The 17,327-nt window shown below is 59.9% G+C and overlaps 2 protein-coding genes across 3 annotated transcripts; both read right to left on the minus strand.

The window, feature by feature from the left end:
• Positions 1-681: 681 nt before the first annotated feature.
• On the minus strand, positions 682-12,537 carry NELFB (negative elongation factor complex member B). Its single transcript, XM_063082553.1, has 15 exons — positions 12,528-12,537; positions 11,923-11,987; positions 11,178-11,552; positions 10,877-11,040; positions 10,566-10,665; positions 9,900-10,130; positions 7,670-7,855; positions 6,104-6,216; positions 5,393-5,495; positions 5,072-5,167; positions 4,531-4,673; positions 4,309-4,415; positions 2,172-2,313; positions 1,818-1,926; positions 682-1,619 (listed from the first exon to the last, which is right to left on the minus strand). The coding sequence occupies exons 1-15, from the start codon at positions 12,535-12,537 to the stop codon at positions 1,473-1,475; spliced, it is 2,091 nt and encodes a 696-aa protein (XP_062938623.1). The 3' UTR covers positions 682-1,472.
• Positions 12,538-13,942: 1,405 nt separating this feature from the next.
• Positions 13,943-15,375, minus strand: STPG3 (sperm-tail PG-rich repeat containing 3). Of its 2 annotated transcripts, none has more exons than XM_063082664.1 (6): positions 15,266-15,375; positions 15,028-15,173; positions 14,801-14,935; positions 14,591-14,679; positions 14,193-14,343; positions 13,943-14,076 (listed from the first exon to the last, which is right to left on the minus strand). In XM_063082664.1, exons 1-6 carry the CDS (start codon positions 15,373-15,375, stop codon positions 13,943-13,945), a joined length of 765 nt encoding a protein of 254 aa, XP_062938734.1. The 2 variants fall into 2 exon arrangements, with proteins under 2 accessions (XP_062938734.1, XP_062938733.1); XM_063082663.1 differs by having other exon boundaries at positions 14,193-14,490.
• Positions 15,376-17,327: the final 1,952 nt, after the last annotated feature.

A 17,327-nucleotide genomic window follows, 5' to 3' on the forward strand; every position in this document is an offset into this window, starting at 1 on the left:
GCTCTTTCAGAGGAAGACACAACAGGGTAAACCAAGATGCAGACTTGGTGGTGTGGGGCAGCCCTGCCTGCCAAGATACTGTGCAGGGCCTTCACAAGTTTGGGGCCCTGGGTGCCCCTGAGGGCGAGAAAAGCCAGGCACAGGCTCAGAGGGTTCCCAAGCCCACCCACACCCCAGTGCCCCCATCATGCTAGGTGGGCACTGGTCATGCTCTGACGGGTCTCGCCTGCGTAGCCTTGGCCTGGCACTCCATGGAGCAGAGTTCAGTGATGGGCATCCCAAGGAGACGTGATGTTTAACAGCTGAGGCTGAATTCTCCAAGCCACCCACACAAGTGCGCTAGGAGCCACACCTGGCTGCCAGCATAGCCTGTGGCCTGGGGCTCACCCTTGGCACTCCCAGGGCCTCAGGTCCAACTCTGTGCAGAGAGGGGCTGCTCACCTGGACCCACAGGACAGAAACAAAGGAGCTGGTCTGCATGTCAGGGCACCAAGCCACCCTGCAAGGCTAAGGTGGAATCCCACGGCCTCACCCTTAACTTACCCCCCCACGGCTGCTGTCGCCAGGAGGGGCTAAGCGGGCCAGACTATGGCCCATAGAGCCACAGGTATTGACTCTCACTTGTGCCCACCCTGGACCTGCATCCAACCCCCAGGGCAAGCACAGAAACAACCTGCAGTGTCTACTAAAATGCCTTTATTCACTTTAGTTGAAAACCTCACCATGGGTGCCATCCCTGCCCCGCCCGGCAGGTGGAGACTGCAGCTCAGCGAGGAGGAGCACTCAGCTCCAAGGGTAAACTGAGGCGGCAGGTGGGAGTGCCTAGGCTTTCCTTGGCCCCGCCTGCCACACCCTGCTCCATGGCGCTGTGCTGCGGAGGTTGCCTGCGGGCCCTCAGGCAGTGGGGACCACCCACCCTGGCACAAGCCAGGCTCAAGCTGCTGCCTCCAGGTGGTGGCTGCTCTCTGCAGACACCACAACCCAGCGAACCTCATGCTCTCGCCAAGTTATGCCAGCATGGCTGCCCTGCCTCATCCCCTCAGACCTCCCCTGGGAGCCTCCACCCCAGACACAGTCAGCTTAGGCCCCCTGCCCTTTGCCCCTGGAAAACAGGTGGCTTTTTCCTAATCCCTATTACTGCCAGTCTGTCTCTGAGACAGCCATGAAAACCTGAAATGCACAGCAGAAACAAGCAAGCTTTTTAGGGCTGTCTTCCACAGAGCGGGCCAGAGGCCCCGAGGGCAGGCACACAGCTCCCATCATATGAGTGGCAGACAACCTCCCAGAACCAGGTGGGGCTGAGGTGTGGAGGGGGTGCCCCGCTCACGGAATGGGACCGTGGCCCATCTGACCACCACCCTGAAAGCAGTGACTGGCCTGAACTCCCATGTCTGAGGGGGTCTCTTCTCCTGGCTCACCAGAGCCTCATTCCAGAAGGGCCCCCCCACTCCTGACCAGCCCCAGGCAAAGCCTCAGAGCCCAGCTGGAGCAGGCACACTGGGGAGTGGCAGCTCCAGGGCTGGTGTCTCTGCGGCTGGGGCCGGGCTGGGCTTGTGCTGGTCCAACTGCTCCAGCTTCTCGCCAAGCTGGGAGTATAGTTCCTTCACCGCCTCTCCACTCTGCAGGGAAACCCACAGTTACCAGGCAGCACACATGGGACAGGCCCAGGGTCATGCAGAGAACAGCCCACAGACAACGGCAAGCACTGCAGACCAGAGCTATTGCCTGGCATGAGCAGGCCTGAGGCTGGTAGTGACCAGGCACATTCACGTGGGCAGCAAGCCTCCTCCCCCGAGGTGGGGGTCAGGGTCACCCACCTGGGCCGTGGGCTCCAGGGCCTTCTGCAAGGCCTCCAGCTTGGCCGGGGCCACCCTGGGATGCAGGTGGATGAGGAGCCGCAGCACATGCCGGTGCACGTTCTCCTTCCTGGAAAAGGCCACGGCCCAGCAGGAGGTGGGGAGTGGGAGGGGCCAGTAGACTGCCTCATTCCCAGGCCCGGCCCACCTGCAGGTGCCCCTCCAGATAGGACACAGCCAGCCCCTTGGACCACTCCCCGGCTATGCCCAGCACCCTGCAGGGCTGAGGGCAGACCCTGGTGCCCACAGACCCTCCTATGGCCCTTCACCTCCAGGATGGTGACACTGGCCATCTCCCAGGCTTCCATGGCCTACCGTGGTGAGGCGGTGAGGAGGAAGCCATCAAAGAGGCTGCGGCAGAAGTCGTCCAGGGCAAACTCGTCGGCCAGTAGCACGAGGTTCCCCGTGAGCAGGTGAAGGAAGATGTCGCTGAACGCAAGGTCGCCAAAGGTCTCCACTGCAATCACAGCAGGCATCAGCCCACCAGGCCACCACCTGCCCCTCTTCACCTCACCCACCCTGAGGGGCTGGCGGCCTCTGCCCTCAGGGACCTGTGTCTCAGGGAGACCACTCAGCAGCACCTGCTCTAGGGGGCTCAGACAGGGGTTCCCAGCTGTCCTGAGGCCCTAAGAACAGGGCATTGGCAAGTGGGGAAGGGCCCTTGCCAGGCAGGCGGGTGGGGGGTGGTCTGGGACCCTGAGCACCTAAAGCAGGGCTACAGCTTGTGGGCCACGAGGAGGGGCTGAGGAGGGGCAGGGGAAGAGAAAAGGTGACGAGGGCCTGTTACGAAAGGCTTTGCCCAACAGCCAAGGAACCAAGGCCTAAACTGACCACAGAAGAGAGAACCTGGAGACCACCGACAAGAGACATAGCCCAAGGAAGTGCCACTGTGCCAGCCCAGGGCAAGCCCACCAAGCCCCCATCTGAATAGTCCACAGCAAAAACAAGGAAAAACATGCAAATCTTTTCTCTGAAGCCCCTGACACCAAACGGCAGAGACAGGATCCCGCAGCCAGGCCCCACTGAGGGAGGACAGGCAAGGTGGACTCGGGGCCAGACGTCACCACTCCCTGACAGAGCAAGAGGGGCCTGGACAAGGACCCACATGAGGACAGACCCAGCTGATGCCACCTGAACCCACAAAGTGACTGGAGCATTTCGGGGAGACCTGGGTCCCAAGTTGCGCTCCTGCCACACATCTTACTGGGCCTCAGCCAGCCTCGTGGCCAGCATGGTTACAGGACATGTGAGCAGGTACATGGTCACTACCAGGGGATGCACCAAGGTCCCAATGGCAAATGCCCCAATTCCCAAGTAACCCTATGGCTCATGAGAGGCTTAAGGGGCAGATGAGCCAGCATGGGTAGGAAGGACAGCCCTCATTTGAATCCAGACCTGATCAGTCGGGGCCACCGCCAGGCATCTGACACAAAGGAATCACTGTGAACCCAACGCAGTGTGACTGGGGCCTGTGGTCACGGTTCTTAATAGTGTCCTGCCCCTGTAGCAAGGCCTGCTGAATGTTTTAAGCCACTAAGTTTGTGGTAATTTGTTCCAGTAGCCCTAGAAAACCAATGCCCGAGCTAAGAGAATTCAGTTAGAAGGTGGCTGGGTATAAATCAATACCCAAGATAACTTCCTCTGTACAGAAAGCCGGAAAACATACACACACGTTACCCTTAGACACATCAGTGACCAAGAAACACACTTAGCAAGAAATGTGCAAGACCTCTATGAAGAAACCTCAAAACCCCAGGCAAGGCTGAGTCAGCAGGGCCCAGGCTTGTGTTGCTACACCGGATGCTACAGCAGGCAAAGGCACTGGGGTTCCACCGTCCTGTGCACTTGACTTCCATCTGTTCAGAAACCCTCTCCAACAAGACCTGCAACTTTATTCTTGAAGGGGTCCACTAGGAACCCCTCCCTCTTCTCCTGGCTCGCAACAACCCCTCCCCCCAGAGGCTCTTGGGGAAGTGGGCCTGTCACAGCCTTGAGTGGAGGTCTCTCTCTGTGTCTCTCACTCCAGAGACATCTGAGCACCTGAGGAGCTCCACGCCTCTCCCCAATTAGGATAAAATAAAGGTGGTTCTCACGTCACCTCTTTGTGGGAAGGGCTGTGAGGCCCAGAAAGGCATCTGTGAAAATACTTACTCTCCTACTAAAACAGACTGTGACAGAAACCTAGAAGTGACTGTGCTGGCTGGCCAGCTCAGTCGGTGACAGCGAGGTTACAACACCAAGGTCAAGGGTCAGATCCCCAAGCTGGCCAGCCACCAAAAAAAAACAAGCAACAAACAAAAGCTTAAAAGTTAAACCAAGCTGGTGAAATCGGAAGTGGGGATGGGGAGACAGGGCAATCCCAGGCTGTCCGCGGTCCCAGGAGGGCCTGCCCAGGTGAGATGTGGCAGATGCTGAAGTGCAGGCACAAGCTGGCCCCACCCTTGGGACTCACCAAGCCCTGGCAGTAGGCGGAGCAGCGCATTCTTGTTCCTCTGCTTGGTGACGTGCAGGACATAGGACAGCCCCACCTCGCAGGCCATGCGATGCTCCTGCAGAAACCTGCGCCCACAGGCACCCTCAGCCCTGGCAGCCCAGCCCAGACCCCGCCCAGCAGCGCGTCCACTCACAGCCGCAGTCCTGACGCCCCTCCCACCCGCTGCCCGCCAGCCCGTACTTGGTGAAACTTTCAGGAAGCGTGTTTGGGTACGTGACTGGGGCTTTTTCCTCGGCTGGAAGCTTCTGGTCCACATTGAAAGTGTAGTCGTCCACCACGAAAGACATGAGCATCGGCAGGAACCTCGTGATGAGCTCTACCTCCTGACAGGTGGGAGATCGTGAGCCCAGCCCATGCAGACCCCTGGCCCTCTAACCCACCCCCCACCTCTGTAGTCCACTGGCCCCGCTCCAGCGCACCTTTCTCACATCCAGCATTTCTGGACATGAGCCCCCAGGTCCCTCCTTCCAGCTTCCCAAGACCTCTGCCCAGTCCTTGAACCCCGACCTGGCATGATCACAGCCAGCCATGCAGAGCCCCTGCTGGGCCGAGTCCACCAAGGAGATGCCGCAATATACCCCAAGTGGCTGTTTTCCCAAAATGAAGGTGGGCATCTTCAGGTACAAAGCTTTGGGACCAGAGAGACCTCAAATATCACCTAGCTCGCCCCCCTCCAGTACGGCCCACAGCCTCTCCCAAACGATCCCACTGGGTCACATACCATCTTGGGCTCCTTGAAGACCTGGCTGTCGATCATGTCCCAGGCCCCCTGGCCCAGCGCCAGCAGCCGAAGCAACAGCAGGAGGTCGGGACTGTCCTGTGGGGGCACAGAGACCTCAGCACACTCATTGGAGCTTCCACCCTAGGCCCAATTCTCTTCTGACTCCGACTGTTACTCAGCTGAGTAACCGGTGCCCAGAAATAGGACCCCAGGACTCTGACCATAGGCTCCTCGTGCCACCACACATGGGGTGAAACCCAATCCCACACATGTAGAGCTCACAACCACCCAGAATGGCCGGCGTTGCCAGCCCGCGCTCACCCTGGGCAGTGTTTCCTGGCCAACCAGCTCCTGCAGATGCCTGACAGTGCTCAGTGACAGCGTGTTGATGGCGAAGGGGTCACACAGGATCATGGACAAGTCGCTGCAAGAACAGGCCTCAGCACTAGGTAGGGAAGCCCAAGGTGGCCCCAGGCTGGGCTGCGGGACTCAGGGACTAGCCCCGGGAGCCAGCCTCTCCATGTGGAGCAAGCTGATTCCATTCTGGGTTTCTTTAAAGAAAAGCTTAAGGTTCATAATTTATCCTGAACTTACTCAAAGATCTTTCAAACTAAAGAGTGAGGAAATTTTTTAAAAATTTAGATCACATTTTGGTTCTGAAAACCTGACCCAAACTCTCCAAACTCAGTGTCCCACAGAGACCATTCTAACAAACAGAAGTGGCAGGGCTGGACCAGGCAGCACCCTGTCCACTTGCCAGCCGGGACCCAAATCTGGCCACCTCCTGGCATAGAGTGCCCCAGGACAGGGTCTATAACCCCTATGATGCTGCAGACACCACAGTCCCCGGCCTCTGGACACCTGGCTGCCCCTGGAACCGTGGGTCCCACATTCTGCAGAGGAGTACCACGTGTAGTTCTGCTAAAACAGGCTGGAAGAGCCCCCAGCTACCAATGTTGGGACAAAGTGTGCTGCACTAGCTGTCTGTGGATGGGCTCTGGGGCCCGGGACCCTCGCAGAGCCAGCCCTCACCCCAGGACCTGCTCCTGTCCCTTTTTCACTCCATCAAGGAACCCCTGCAGCTCCCGGGCTCTCTTGCTGTCCACGAACCGCTCTCGGATACAGGCGTCCAGGCACCAGGTGAACTACAAGGAGGAAACACAGTCAGGTCGTGGCCCGGACCCTCCGAGGATGGCAAGAGTTAAGGCCCTGAAGACAGCCCCTCGCCCCTTGCTCAGGCACAGCGCTGCCAAGGGAGCAGCTCCTGGCACCCAGGCCTTCATGCTGGCAGGGCAGAGTGTTCCCCACTCCTCAGGCAGTCGTCAGTGCGATGAGAGCCATAGCACCAAGGCCCAGCAGGGCCCCTGGGCCAGGAACAGGACGAGGCAAAGATAACCACAGGCCAAGGCCCAGGTCTCCACACCAGGCCAAGCCCAGGGAAGACAAAGGTATCCCAAGGGACCACCAGGTCCCTCCCTACACCCATGCTGCCCCCAAACACCAGACATCAGGAGCCCAGAGCCAGGGTGAGGTCATGCCCACTGTTCACCTTGTCACCGTGCAAACGCATTTGGACAAAGAGAAGGGAACCCAGTGCCTGTCCTCTGGTGTCAGGTATGCAGACAGAAGGCACAGCTGAGCCTTCGTGGAGGAGGAGGAGCTGCAGGAAGCAGGGGGTGTCCTCCCGGGGGGGGCAAAAGCAGCTGGGTCAGGACAGCACGTGGGGAGGCGATACTTGTTTGGAGACTCCCTCGCAGCCCCCAGGGTAGGCTGGGCCCTGCAGTGCTCCCGCAACGTGGGGCTCAGAGCATGACATCACCCAGTCCCTGGGAGACGGTCTCAGGCTGCAGTGTCCACACTAGGGGGTGAAGGGCAGTGTGGGGAACACCTGGAGCCTGGCCAATTAGAAGCCAAGGGCAGGCCGAGCCCGTGGCGCACTTGGTAGAGTGCTGCGCTGGCAGCGCGGCGACGCTCCCGCCGCGGGTTCGGATCCTATATAGGACTGACCGGTGCACTCACTGGCTGAGTGACGGTCACGAAAAAACGACAAAAAAAAAAAAAAAAAAAAAAAAGAAGCCAAGGGCTAGGGCCGGCCTGTGGCTCACTTGGGAGAGTGTGGTGCTGATAACATCAAGGCCACAGGTTCAGATCCCTATATAGGGATGGCCGGTTCACTCACTTGGGAGGGTGTGGTGCTGACAACACCAAGTCAAGGGTTAAGATCCCCTTACCGATCATCTTTTTTTTTTCTTTTTTTTTTAAAAAAAAATTAAAAAAAAGAAGAAGCCAAGGGCTGTGGGGCAGGTGGGGCCAGAGGCAGACTGTAAAGACAGAGGAGGCTGGGGCAAGGGTCCAGGCACAGCCACGGGGCCTGCACACCGCTGGACGAGGGAGACAGTGGGGACACTCTTCCATCCTCCAGATGGGGTCTGCAAAGGAATTGAGGGGCCAGCACATGGCAGGCAGCTGGATGGACTAACAGAGCTTGAGAAAGGGGCTTGGGAGTGGCTGGGGCCCAGGAGGTAACTGGGCCACCTGCATCACAAGGGAGGAGAGCCGCCGAGGAGGAGCCAGGAGCAGGCAGGAGCACAGAACTACCTTGTGGCAGGGGTCCACAGTGCAGATGTCACCGACATCCAGGTCGTGCAGGGACATGAGCAGCTCGGCCCGCAGGGTGCAGTAGTGCACGTTCCGCGTGCGGAGGAAGAGCGTGCGCAGGAACTGCAGTACCATGTCGTACAGCTTCACGTTCTTGCCCACCATCTGCGTCAGCTTCTGCACCACCTAGCGGGCGAGACGCAGCCTTCGAGCCCAGGAGCTCCCCTGCCCACCTCTGCAACCGCGCTGCCCTGCCCCTGCACACCTGCCATTCCCACTTTTCTGGCATAAAACATTTCTTCCTCTCTCACACAACACTGGCAGCCTGTCTGATGGCGCAGGCTCTGTTACTTTTAAGGTGGCAAATCCCACATCAGTCCCCATGGTTCTCTGAACCCACTGATCTGTGACCCGCTGTGACTCCTACTGCATGCCACAACCCCTCACCTGCCCAGTCAGGCACAGAGGCAGCTAAGGCCCACCCGAAGAGCCCTGCCAGTGTGGGAGACACAGGCCCTGATGAGGACACGTGGGCACAACCTTCCGGGCCTGGTCAAGGCTTGAGAGACCCCTTTGCTCTCCATCTGAGGGCACCCACACTGGCCCAGGCTGACTGGTGCCCCATCTTCTGCCTTGCTGGAAGCCACGCAGCTATCCCTGGTCCCACCACCAGCATCCAGGGCCACAGAGCACAGGCCAAAGCCACAGGGGTCTGGAGTGCAAACACCAACTGCCAAGTCTCTCCCAACCCGCAACTGAATGGCTGTGTGGGGACACAGCTGCCCTCCCCCTCTCAGGGGTCACATCACCATTCCCTCAACACAGGACTCAGGCTGCAGTCCTTGCCAGCAGGGAAGGCTCCTACCATGCAGCTGCAGCTAAGACAAGAAGGCTCTGCTCAGCTGCTCCCTGGCCATAGCTAACTGGGCCTCAGCCCGAGGTGTGAAGGGACACTCAGGGCAAGCCGAGGCGATGGGGACAGAGTCTGACAGGCAACAGCAAGGGATGGCAGGAGTCAATGACCAGCCTGGCGGTCCACCCTCTAGGACCCCTGCCACGGACTCTGGACATTGGGTCTCGGACCCATGTAAGCAGAGCAGAGGGGGGTTGGGCACCACTCAGCTCCTAACACTCGGGTCTGCAGGCACCCATCTTGGGGACACGGTCCTCGCTGCAGACCAGACCCACCCCGCCCCCACAGCCTGAGGTGATCACAACTGTCGGCACATGGGAACTGAGAACCTCTAGTGACAACAACAGCTGATAAGTGCTGATTCCGACTATGGGCCGCACCCACTTCACACATGAACAAAAGGGGCCAGGCAGCTCAGCGCCTGCCCAGAGGCCAGCTGACCACAGTGAGGACTGCAGGGCAACCTGTTAACCTGAATCTCCCTGTCACAGCCTCATAAAATCAGAGCATCAAGAATAAAGACTGGAATGCTCCCAGAGAGAAAAAATCGGACCACTGGGCTGGTGGTTAGACCACGGTGTTATAACACCAAGGTCAGAGGTTCAGATCTCCGTACGGGCCAGCCGCCAAAAAATACATAAATAAATAAAAAAAGCAATGAGAATCTGAAAAGCTTCAGACTTATGGGCAAAAATGAATGCTAGAAAACAGTAGGAAACACCTTTAAAATTTTGAGACTAGGATTCTAAATTTAGCCAATCAAGTGTGAAGTCTAAACAAAATAAATTTCAGGCGTATTAGAACTCTGAAAGCTTACGTCACGGTTTTCTGAGGATGTATCCCAATAAAACGAAGATGAAACCAAGAAAAAGAAAGCTAAGGGGCTGGCCAGGGTTGGTTCACTTGGTTAGAGGATGGTGCTGATAACACCAAGGTCAAGGGTTCAGATCCCCTTACCGGTCATCTTTTTAAAAATAAATAAATAAATAAATGAATGAATAAAGAGTGAAACGTGAAGAATTCAATTGCAACTATACTAATGAATTATTTAGAGAATTGAGGGCCAAACAGAACTTGCTTTTTAGAGTCGCTTTTCAAATGGCCTTTCTGTAGACTTAAACCTCATTCACATATTACTTAGTTGACAAGCAAAATACACACAACCACATGTCTTTCCAACCACGTGTACAAGCGCACCCCTTCCGGGGCAGAACAACCCAAACACTCACAGGGGAGCACTGAGTCAACTGCCAGGCAGCTGGGGAAGGGGCTGGCCATGGCGTTCCTCGGAGAAGCCCCGCCTCCTCCCTTCCTCACCTCGCCCTGGCGCCTGGTCTTGGGGGAAGGACTGAAGAAGTTGTGCAGGACAGAGAGCTCCGTGCTGAAGAGCGCACTTTCCTTCTCCAGGATGTACTGCTTCAGCAGAGGGGAGACCTCGTCCCCGAAGAGCGCCTGGTTGTCCTGCCAGATCTGCCGCTTCACCTCCACGGCACAGGCTCGGTACAGCTCCTTGTCAGCCATCACCAGCTTCAGCTTCTTCTCAGGAACCTACACAACACCACAGGCCTCCTGTGAGTAGCGCCTGTGTCCCCGGGTCTCCCTCAAGACAGGCCAAGAGGTCTCAGCCCCCACAGAGAGTGCCTTGAGGCCAGCCCTCCCCAACGAGGCACCTGTGACTGGCCCCCCAGGCCCCAGAAGGTATAGGCAAATATGCCGGATACCAACAGCGCTTTCCCAAAAATGGTCCCACACGTCACCTCAAGTGCCAAGCTGCAGTCTCCAGGGGGCTTGTCTGGGAGAAGCCAGCACAGAAAACGTGCCAAGGAACAGTACTCCAGCAGGCAGCTCATCAAATCTCCCAGAGCTAAGCAGCCACCTCGGCCGAGCTCACACTCCAGCTTCCACCAAGGGCAGGCAGGCCCACGCCTGCAGCCCCACAGCCTCGCTAGCTTTCCTTGGGCAAGGTGGCCCCAGGACTTTCACCTTGGGCAGATGCTTCATGACGCACATCACCACTGGCTGCAGGGACGGCATCTTGACCAGAGAAAAGCTCTTCTCCAGAAGGTCTTCCAGCTTCTTGTACCTGGGACGGTGTGGCACAGGACCAAGTCAGAGTAGCTGCCTGACTGTCCCCCTAAAAGACGATGGCTAAGGGGACACACAGGGAAGGGGTAGCCCGAGCACAGCCCCAGGCCACCTCTACAGCCAAGGGGACAACAACGCTGAGAGTGGATCCCAAGGGTGAGCGGCGGGCTGCCCCTCTCGCCTGCCCACAGCGGGCAGAGGGAGCCTACCTCTCCTCAGCCTTCCCCTCCGACGCAATGGCCGACACTCGCTCCAGCAGCTTGTCCCGCAGCTCGTCAAACACCGACTGGTGGAACTCCAGCCGCGGGGTCCCATGCAGGTCCAGGAAGGGCAGGGCCGACTGCAGCGAGGGCAGCAGCACGCCGTTCTCCGTCTGCGGAGGCAGAGGGTCAGGGCGCGGCGGCGACACCAAGGCCGCCCCGGCAGCGGGAGGCACGTCCAGCGCCGTTCCCAGCCGCGCTGGCGGAGCGGAGCACAGACGGGCAGAGGCCCGGGCCCGGCCCGGCCCACCTGGAACTGCTCGATGGCCTTGAGCGGCTCCGTGCAGTTGGTCAGCGTCTCCTTCAGGTCCTCGCCGTTGGCGACGCCCAAGTCCTGCAGCCCCGCGAACATGGCCGCGGCCCCGGCCGCCGCCCGGTTCGGCGCCCCATCCCCACCCCGCTCGCCCGGCGCCGCCGCCGCGGACGCCGCGGGAGCCCCAGAGGCCCGCTCCCCCGGGCCCCGCGGGCCGCCCGTGCCCCGCTCCCCCGCGCCCTCCAGCTCGGCCGGGTGCCGCCGCAGCGCGCCGCCGCCAGCGTCCCGCAGCCTCCCGCTTCCTCCCCGAGCAGTGCGCGCGCCAACCGGCCCCCCCCCCCGGGAAACGCCCCCGCGGCCGCGCAGAGGTTCCTGGGAGCAGCGCCCTCAGCCGGCGCAAGGCTGGGCGGCCGGGCGCGGGTCCCGCCCACCCCACCCATCCTACCAGGCCCCGCCCCCCAGCGCCAACCCACCCGCCAAGTCCCACCCAGCGCAGCCCAGTCCCACTCGCCCGCCGGACCCCGCCCGGCCCCGCCCCCACCGCTACGGAGTCGTCCCGCCCACCCTTCGGGCCGCGCCCCCCCCTCGCACTCGCCCCTCCCGCCCTCCGGCCCCCTCCCCCACCTCGCACTCGCCCCTCCCGCCCTTCTGCCCCTCCCCCACCGCCTCGGGCTCGCCCCGCCCACCCCGCCAGGCCCCGCCACGCCACGCCGCACCTGGGGCTGAGTCCTCTGCCCCGCACTGCACCCACGCTGGCTGGCGCCGTGCGGTCCCGCGGCGTGCTTAGCCTCTGGCCTGTTCCTTCCTCTGGGAGCACAGAACCCACGTTTGGGCCGGTGGGGCGGGAAGACGAGCACCCGGCGTGCGACGGGGCACCGGGGGTGTCGGCGGGGTCGGCAAGTAAATTTTCTTTATGATCGTGAACAATCCTATTGCTGGTCGCACAGCAGCCTCGGGACGCTGAGGATACTTTTGCTTGAGTTACCGGGGTCCTACCAGGTGCGCAGCACAGGTGCAGGACATACGTGAACTGTCCTCACATTCCCTGGAACTTGGCTTCTTCCGAGTCAAACGGGGACAGAGCGCACTGTAAGGTTCTCGCAAAGGCTAGACTCTAAGGGTGCCTCCGGCGGAGCGGGCCGGGGGTGCCTAGCAGAGACCAGCCGCGGTGAGGACCTAACCGTCAGCTAACTCCAGAGGTAGACCCTCAAGCCGAGTTCCGTAAAGTCATGAATGACAGTCCAGGTTCCACAGTGTCCCTCCCAGGCGGGCGGGCTCCCCGTTGCTGTGTGTGAGCCCCTGGACCCAGCATCCAGCCTTCTGCAGCCTCTGCACCCTCCAGCTCACCTGCTTTCATCCCACCAGCCCTGCCACACCAGACACCACACCCTCGCCCTTTTCATGTGCCTTTGCTGCTGCGGTTTGCCCTGCTAGAAATTCCCATCCTGCTGTGCAGCAACTCTTGCTCATTCTTGAAAGCCCCCTCTGCCACCACCTCCTCCAGGAAGCCCTCCCTCCTCAGCCTAGCTGGAAAGGATTGTTCCATCCTTCCCACTGGCTTTGGATCCCTGGGGTGCAAAGCTGCTGTTCTCCCCCACCAAGGGCTGAGCTCCCGAGGCCAGGACTACCACAGTTCTCCTACTGGGTCAGCCTAGGGTCAGTGGCAAAGGGCCTGCTTCCCCAGGGTGCTGGGGTTCGGCCCCCAGCTGGTTCAGTTGTAGAGGAGGACACAGGTGCATGGCACTCAGACTCTGCAGGGGGTGATGCTGAGGCCGCAGGAACAGCTGTTGCGGAGCCTTTTTGGAGGGACCGAGATCTGGGCCTGGCCCAGGGATTGGGTGGGGGAGGGTGGGAATTGCATGGAGAGTACCTGGGAGACTAGGTGCAGTCACAGGAGCCACCAGTAGCTGCAGATGAGGCTCCTGCAGAGTGGCAGGCTTGCGGCCCAACCTCCAGGTAGGAGGACAGGCCAATAGGGATGCGGAACCAACAGCCAGGCTGCTACTACCATGTGCCTAAAGCTTGGGGGCAGGGGCTGGGGCCTAACAGGCCAAGGCCAGAGAGTCTGTTGGCTGTGGGCCAGAGATCTCAGGGTGTAGGTGACCCTTCAATTCAGGTAAAGGCCTGGGGGAAGTACAGCCAGGCCCTGATGAGCTGGTCCTCTGGGCCCTCCCTGGTGGCTGGGCAGGCTGGCCCCACCTCAAGATGGCAATGCCTGGACTCTGGTCCCCCCTCCAACCCAATAGTCAGTTCCTCGGTTCAGCAAGCAGCCTGACAGCTGGATCAGTCCCCTGGGTGGCATGGCTGGGTGGAGGTGTCCTACACTGCCCACTAGGCCCTCCTCCCATGCTGTCCCAGTCCAGGGGGGCTCAGGGTCAATCCCAGGCTGCCAGCCCAACCTACCCTAGAGAAGAGAACACCCTTCAGAGGCAGTAGAATGGAAATCCCTTGATAGGGCAAACTGGAAGTGACAGGTCGACCACAGGTCACATCTTCAGGTCAGCCCACCAGGTGAGGGGCAGGCAGCCAGGCACACCGCAGAGTTTGGAAGAACCAACAGCATCTCTGTATAGCAAGGGGGTGGGCAGGTGGGGGCTCCAGGCTGGGCTCTCCTTATCCACAACTCACAGAAGCATCAGCCGACCAAGAGGGTGAATCAGGATTGCCCAGAGGGTCGGAAGGCCAGACTGGGGGTGCTGAGTTCCAGAGGGAGGCCAGGGTTCCACGAGATAACCGGGCAGGCTGGCTGTGCCGGGCGGGTGCTAGAGCGTGCAGAAGGGGCCTGTGTCGTGGCGCTTGGGCCTGCGCACGCCCTGGATGACCACGCCGGGAGCGGAGGGGAAACGCGAGTTGTAGCAGTCCTCTACGTAGTAGGCGGCCGGGCCAGGGGTCCGGGCTGCAGGGAGAGAGGTCTGGGAGCTCCAGCCCAGGTGCCTGGACCACTGCCCTCCGCCCTACCGCGATCCCCGCCCTCAGCCCGCCCTGGCCGTCCTCTCTCTCAGGCCCCCTTACAGGAGCTGACCCAGCAGGCGAGTGCAGGCGAGCGGCCCATGGAGAAGGCGGGTGGGCGTGGGCTCTGCAGGCGGCTCCCGGGAAGGATGTTGTAGGAGTTGGGGCTGGGGCGCTTCTCCCCCTGGGGCCGCGGAGGAACCTGGAGCGGGGACTGGACACGGGGGCCTGATCCCCTGGCCCGGGCCAGTGCTGGGCAGGCGTGGCCCCCAGGTGTCTTGGAGGCAGGGGGGTGGCCTCCGAAGCTGAAGGCCGGGAAGGCAGGCCGGCTGTGTGGCTGGTGGTCAGCGGGCGACGGCCACTGTGAGGGAGCAGGAGACCGGGCTGCAGGGCCCACGCCTCCCCCACCCCCGCGCCCTCCCGCCCTCCCCTGCAGGACCTGCCCCGGGCGAGCCCCCCACCTTTTGTTCTCGGTTAAAGTCTGCTTTCTGCGTGAAGGGGCTTTCGCTCTGGAACCACACGGTCTGCCAGGCTCTGCGGCCACCACCCTCTGCAGTGGGAGCATCAGCGTCGGTTGCGGAGGGAACACTAGGAGGAGGGGCCTCGGGCTCCATCCCCAGGGTGGGGGACAGGCCAGGTGGGGTGCGGGGCTTGAGGGACGGGACACGCACCTCGGCCAGAGTGCTTGCGGCCCATGCTGTACTGGGGGTGTGGGGAGGATTCTCGCACAGACGGACTCAGCACCTGGTACTTGGTGGGGCTGGGGACATCCAGGTCGGTCATGATGGGGGGTCGCTGCTCCAACACTGGCCGCAAGAAGCAAACTCTGGACCTGGGTTCTTTCCGGTAGCTCCCTCCCCCCCTGCCCCCACCCCCACTAGCCTGGACCTTCACTCACGCAGCTCCCTCAGGGTCCGGGTGCAGGTTGGCAGGGACTCCCACGGGGTGCCCATTCTTCGCCTGAGGCCAGCTGGAAGCTCCTGCCTCCCCGAGGGCCACATCTCATCCCAGGCCGCCCCTGACAACAGCACAGCAGCCTTGGTCCTGCAAGGGAGAATGGCAGCCACCGTCCACCCAGCCCACCAGCTGCCCCACCCTGGCCACCCCCCAGGCTGCCCACCGCCCTGTGAAGTTACTGGGTGGGCTCTAGTGACTTCTGACTCAGGGGGCCACGGGTCCAGTGTTTGCCTCCATTGATGTAAAAATTTGCCAGGAATTTCACCGCCTTCTGGTCAAAATTCATCATCAGAGTCTCCGGCTCCCTTCCCTGAGGGCACTGCGGGGTTCTGTGACTTCACTGGCCTGTCTTGGGGCCCCCCCTTCTGTTGCCAGGGGCTCCCTGGGGAAGAAGCATTGTCCAGGCCTGGAGGGGCTGCCCCGGTGGGCCCCCACCCTTAAGGCCCCTCCCCTACCTGCCAGTGGGTCACATTGGGGCCAGCCTTGGCCAGGAGCCTCCCTAGCCTGCCCAGTGGACTCCTGGCCCAGACTCCTTTATTCCCTTCCCCCTTTCCTTGTTCCAACTCCTGACCCTCTCTTGCACTCCAGGGTCTCCTGGGGGGCAGGGTCCATTCTAGCAGAGCTTCTGGGAGGTTGGAGACCCCCTATGGAGGGTCAAGGGGGAGTAGGACCCATGAGCATTTGCTGAGTCCTACAGCATGCCCAGCTGAGTGGGGCCAGCCCAGATTCATGGGGGAAGGTGGAGGGAGAAGTCCAGGAAGGCCTCTAGAGGAGGAGCTGCCTGTAAGGCTGGGGTATGAGGCTGTCTTCTGCCTGGAGACACAGAGGCTAGAAGGTGTCACAGATGGACTGGGCAGCCCTGCAAGCTGCCAAGGGATAAGGAGACTGATGAGCAAGAGTCTGTCTGGGCACTGCGGCTCTTGCAGTGCAGCCTCTGGAGCTGACCAGCTTGCCAGCCCCAGCCCTGATCTTGACCCCCGACCAGATCCACCCAGGCAGGGCCTAGTCAAGAATGTGTTATCCACAGAGCTCCTCTGGGCCCTGCTCCGCCCTGACCCACCCAGCACTGGCCCTACCTAGCACTCAGGAGGCACTCTGGCCACAAGGAGAGACACATGCTTGAGGAAACCCATGTTTTATTTGGGCGAGGGGTTCCCAAGCTGTGCCTCAGGGCCCCTCCCACGTTGGGCAGTATTCTTTGAGGGCACAACTGATTGTGCAGAAACGTAACTGCCATACATCCGCTGACCAACTGAGCCTTGTCATTGGACACGGGCTAACTCCAGTTCCTCCCTGTAAGGAATATTGTGGTGGTGAACGACATTTCACAGGTATCTTAGATAAGTATCAGATCATTTCCTTACGATGGATTCCTATGAGTGGATGCAGTGGGTCCTGTATGGACTTGATCTGTTTCACCAAATTGCGTTCCAGAAGGCGTCTCCCAAGTTAGAAGGCATTTCCACTGTGACCTGCCAGCAATGAGCATTAGAAACTGACATTATCAGCATTTAATTAGCATTTACTTGACTAAGGTTCAACCTATGTCCATACATTTATTCACTATGGGGTTTTTTCCCTTAAAATTTTCATATTATGTGTGCATTTTCTATAGGGGTGTTAATTTTTCATGTTCATGTTTTGTAAGAGCTTTTCATGCTGATATGCTATCTGTTGGTAACACTTGCTGCAAATGTTTTCCCAGTTTGTAGTCTGCCTTTTAGTATTGTTTATGCCAGTTTTTGACATGTAGTTGAATCTATTAATCTTTTCCATTACAGTATCTTTCTTCATTTTTATGGTTAGAAAGTTCTTCCTATACCAAAAAAAAATTTTTAAGTCAGGATTTGTTTCAAATGGAAAATAATGTCCTGCTCCAGGTGAAAGAGCCTTCTGGAGAGAGTCCACACAGCTCTGCAGGCTGGAAATGCTGAGTCTCTGCAGCTGCAAGGACCTCTTGTCAGAGGAGGGGGATTGGGTAAAGATGTGGGGGCAGGGGCTGCTTTTCAGTTGGCTACTGGCCTCCTGGGAGCAGCAAGAGTCCAGGCCCTTCCTGGCGGGATGGTCCCCCCTTTCTGAGCTCTGCAGTCAGTGGGGGCTTCCTGCCATGACACCTTCCCCGCCTGACACATGTCTGGACCTCCATGTCCCACCTGTGCAGTGGGAGCACCACAGGGTCAACAAGGTGGCCTGGCCCAGGTGGTGCCCAACAATGCGGGGGGTGGGGGGCCTTCACAATGG

Source organism: Cynocephalus volans, chromosome 17 (genome assembly GCF_027409185.1).
Source record: "Cynocephalus volans isolate mCynVol1 chromosome 17, mCynVol1.pri, whole genome shotgun sequence".
Classification (NCBI taxonomy): domain Eukaryota; kingdom Metazoa; phylum Chordata; class Mammalia; order Dermoptera; family Cynocephalidae; genus Cynocephalus; species Cynocephalus volans.

Bases quoted from the DNA above. Each gene is read 5' to 3' on its own strand.
- NELFB (XM_063082553.1), bottom strand. The intron at 10,666-10,876 runs GTAGGCTCCCTC...ACACCGTCCCAG, and splicing joins GAGGGGAAGGCTGAGGAGAG to GTACAAGAAGCTGGAAGACC. The intron at 6,217-7,669 runs GTAGTTCTGTGC...TCCTCCTTGTAG, and splicing joins CTGTGGACCCCTGCCACAAG to TTCACCTGGTGCCTGGACGC.
- STPG3 (XM_063082663.1), bottom strand. From the start codon at position 15,375: ATGATGAATTTTGACCAGAAGGCGGTGAAATTCCTGGCAAATTTTTAC. The intron at 14,491-14,590 runs GTGGGGGGCTCG...GCTCCCTCACAG, and splicing joins ACTTTAACCGAGAACAAAAG to TGGCCGTCGCCCGCTGACCA. The intron at 14,077-14,192 runs GTAAGGGGGCCT...CTCTCCCTGCAG, and splicing joins CGCCTGCTGGGTCAGCTCCT to CCCGGACCCCTGGCCCGGCC.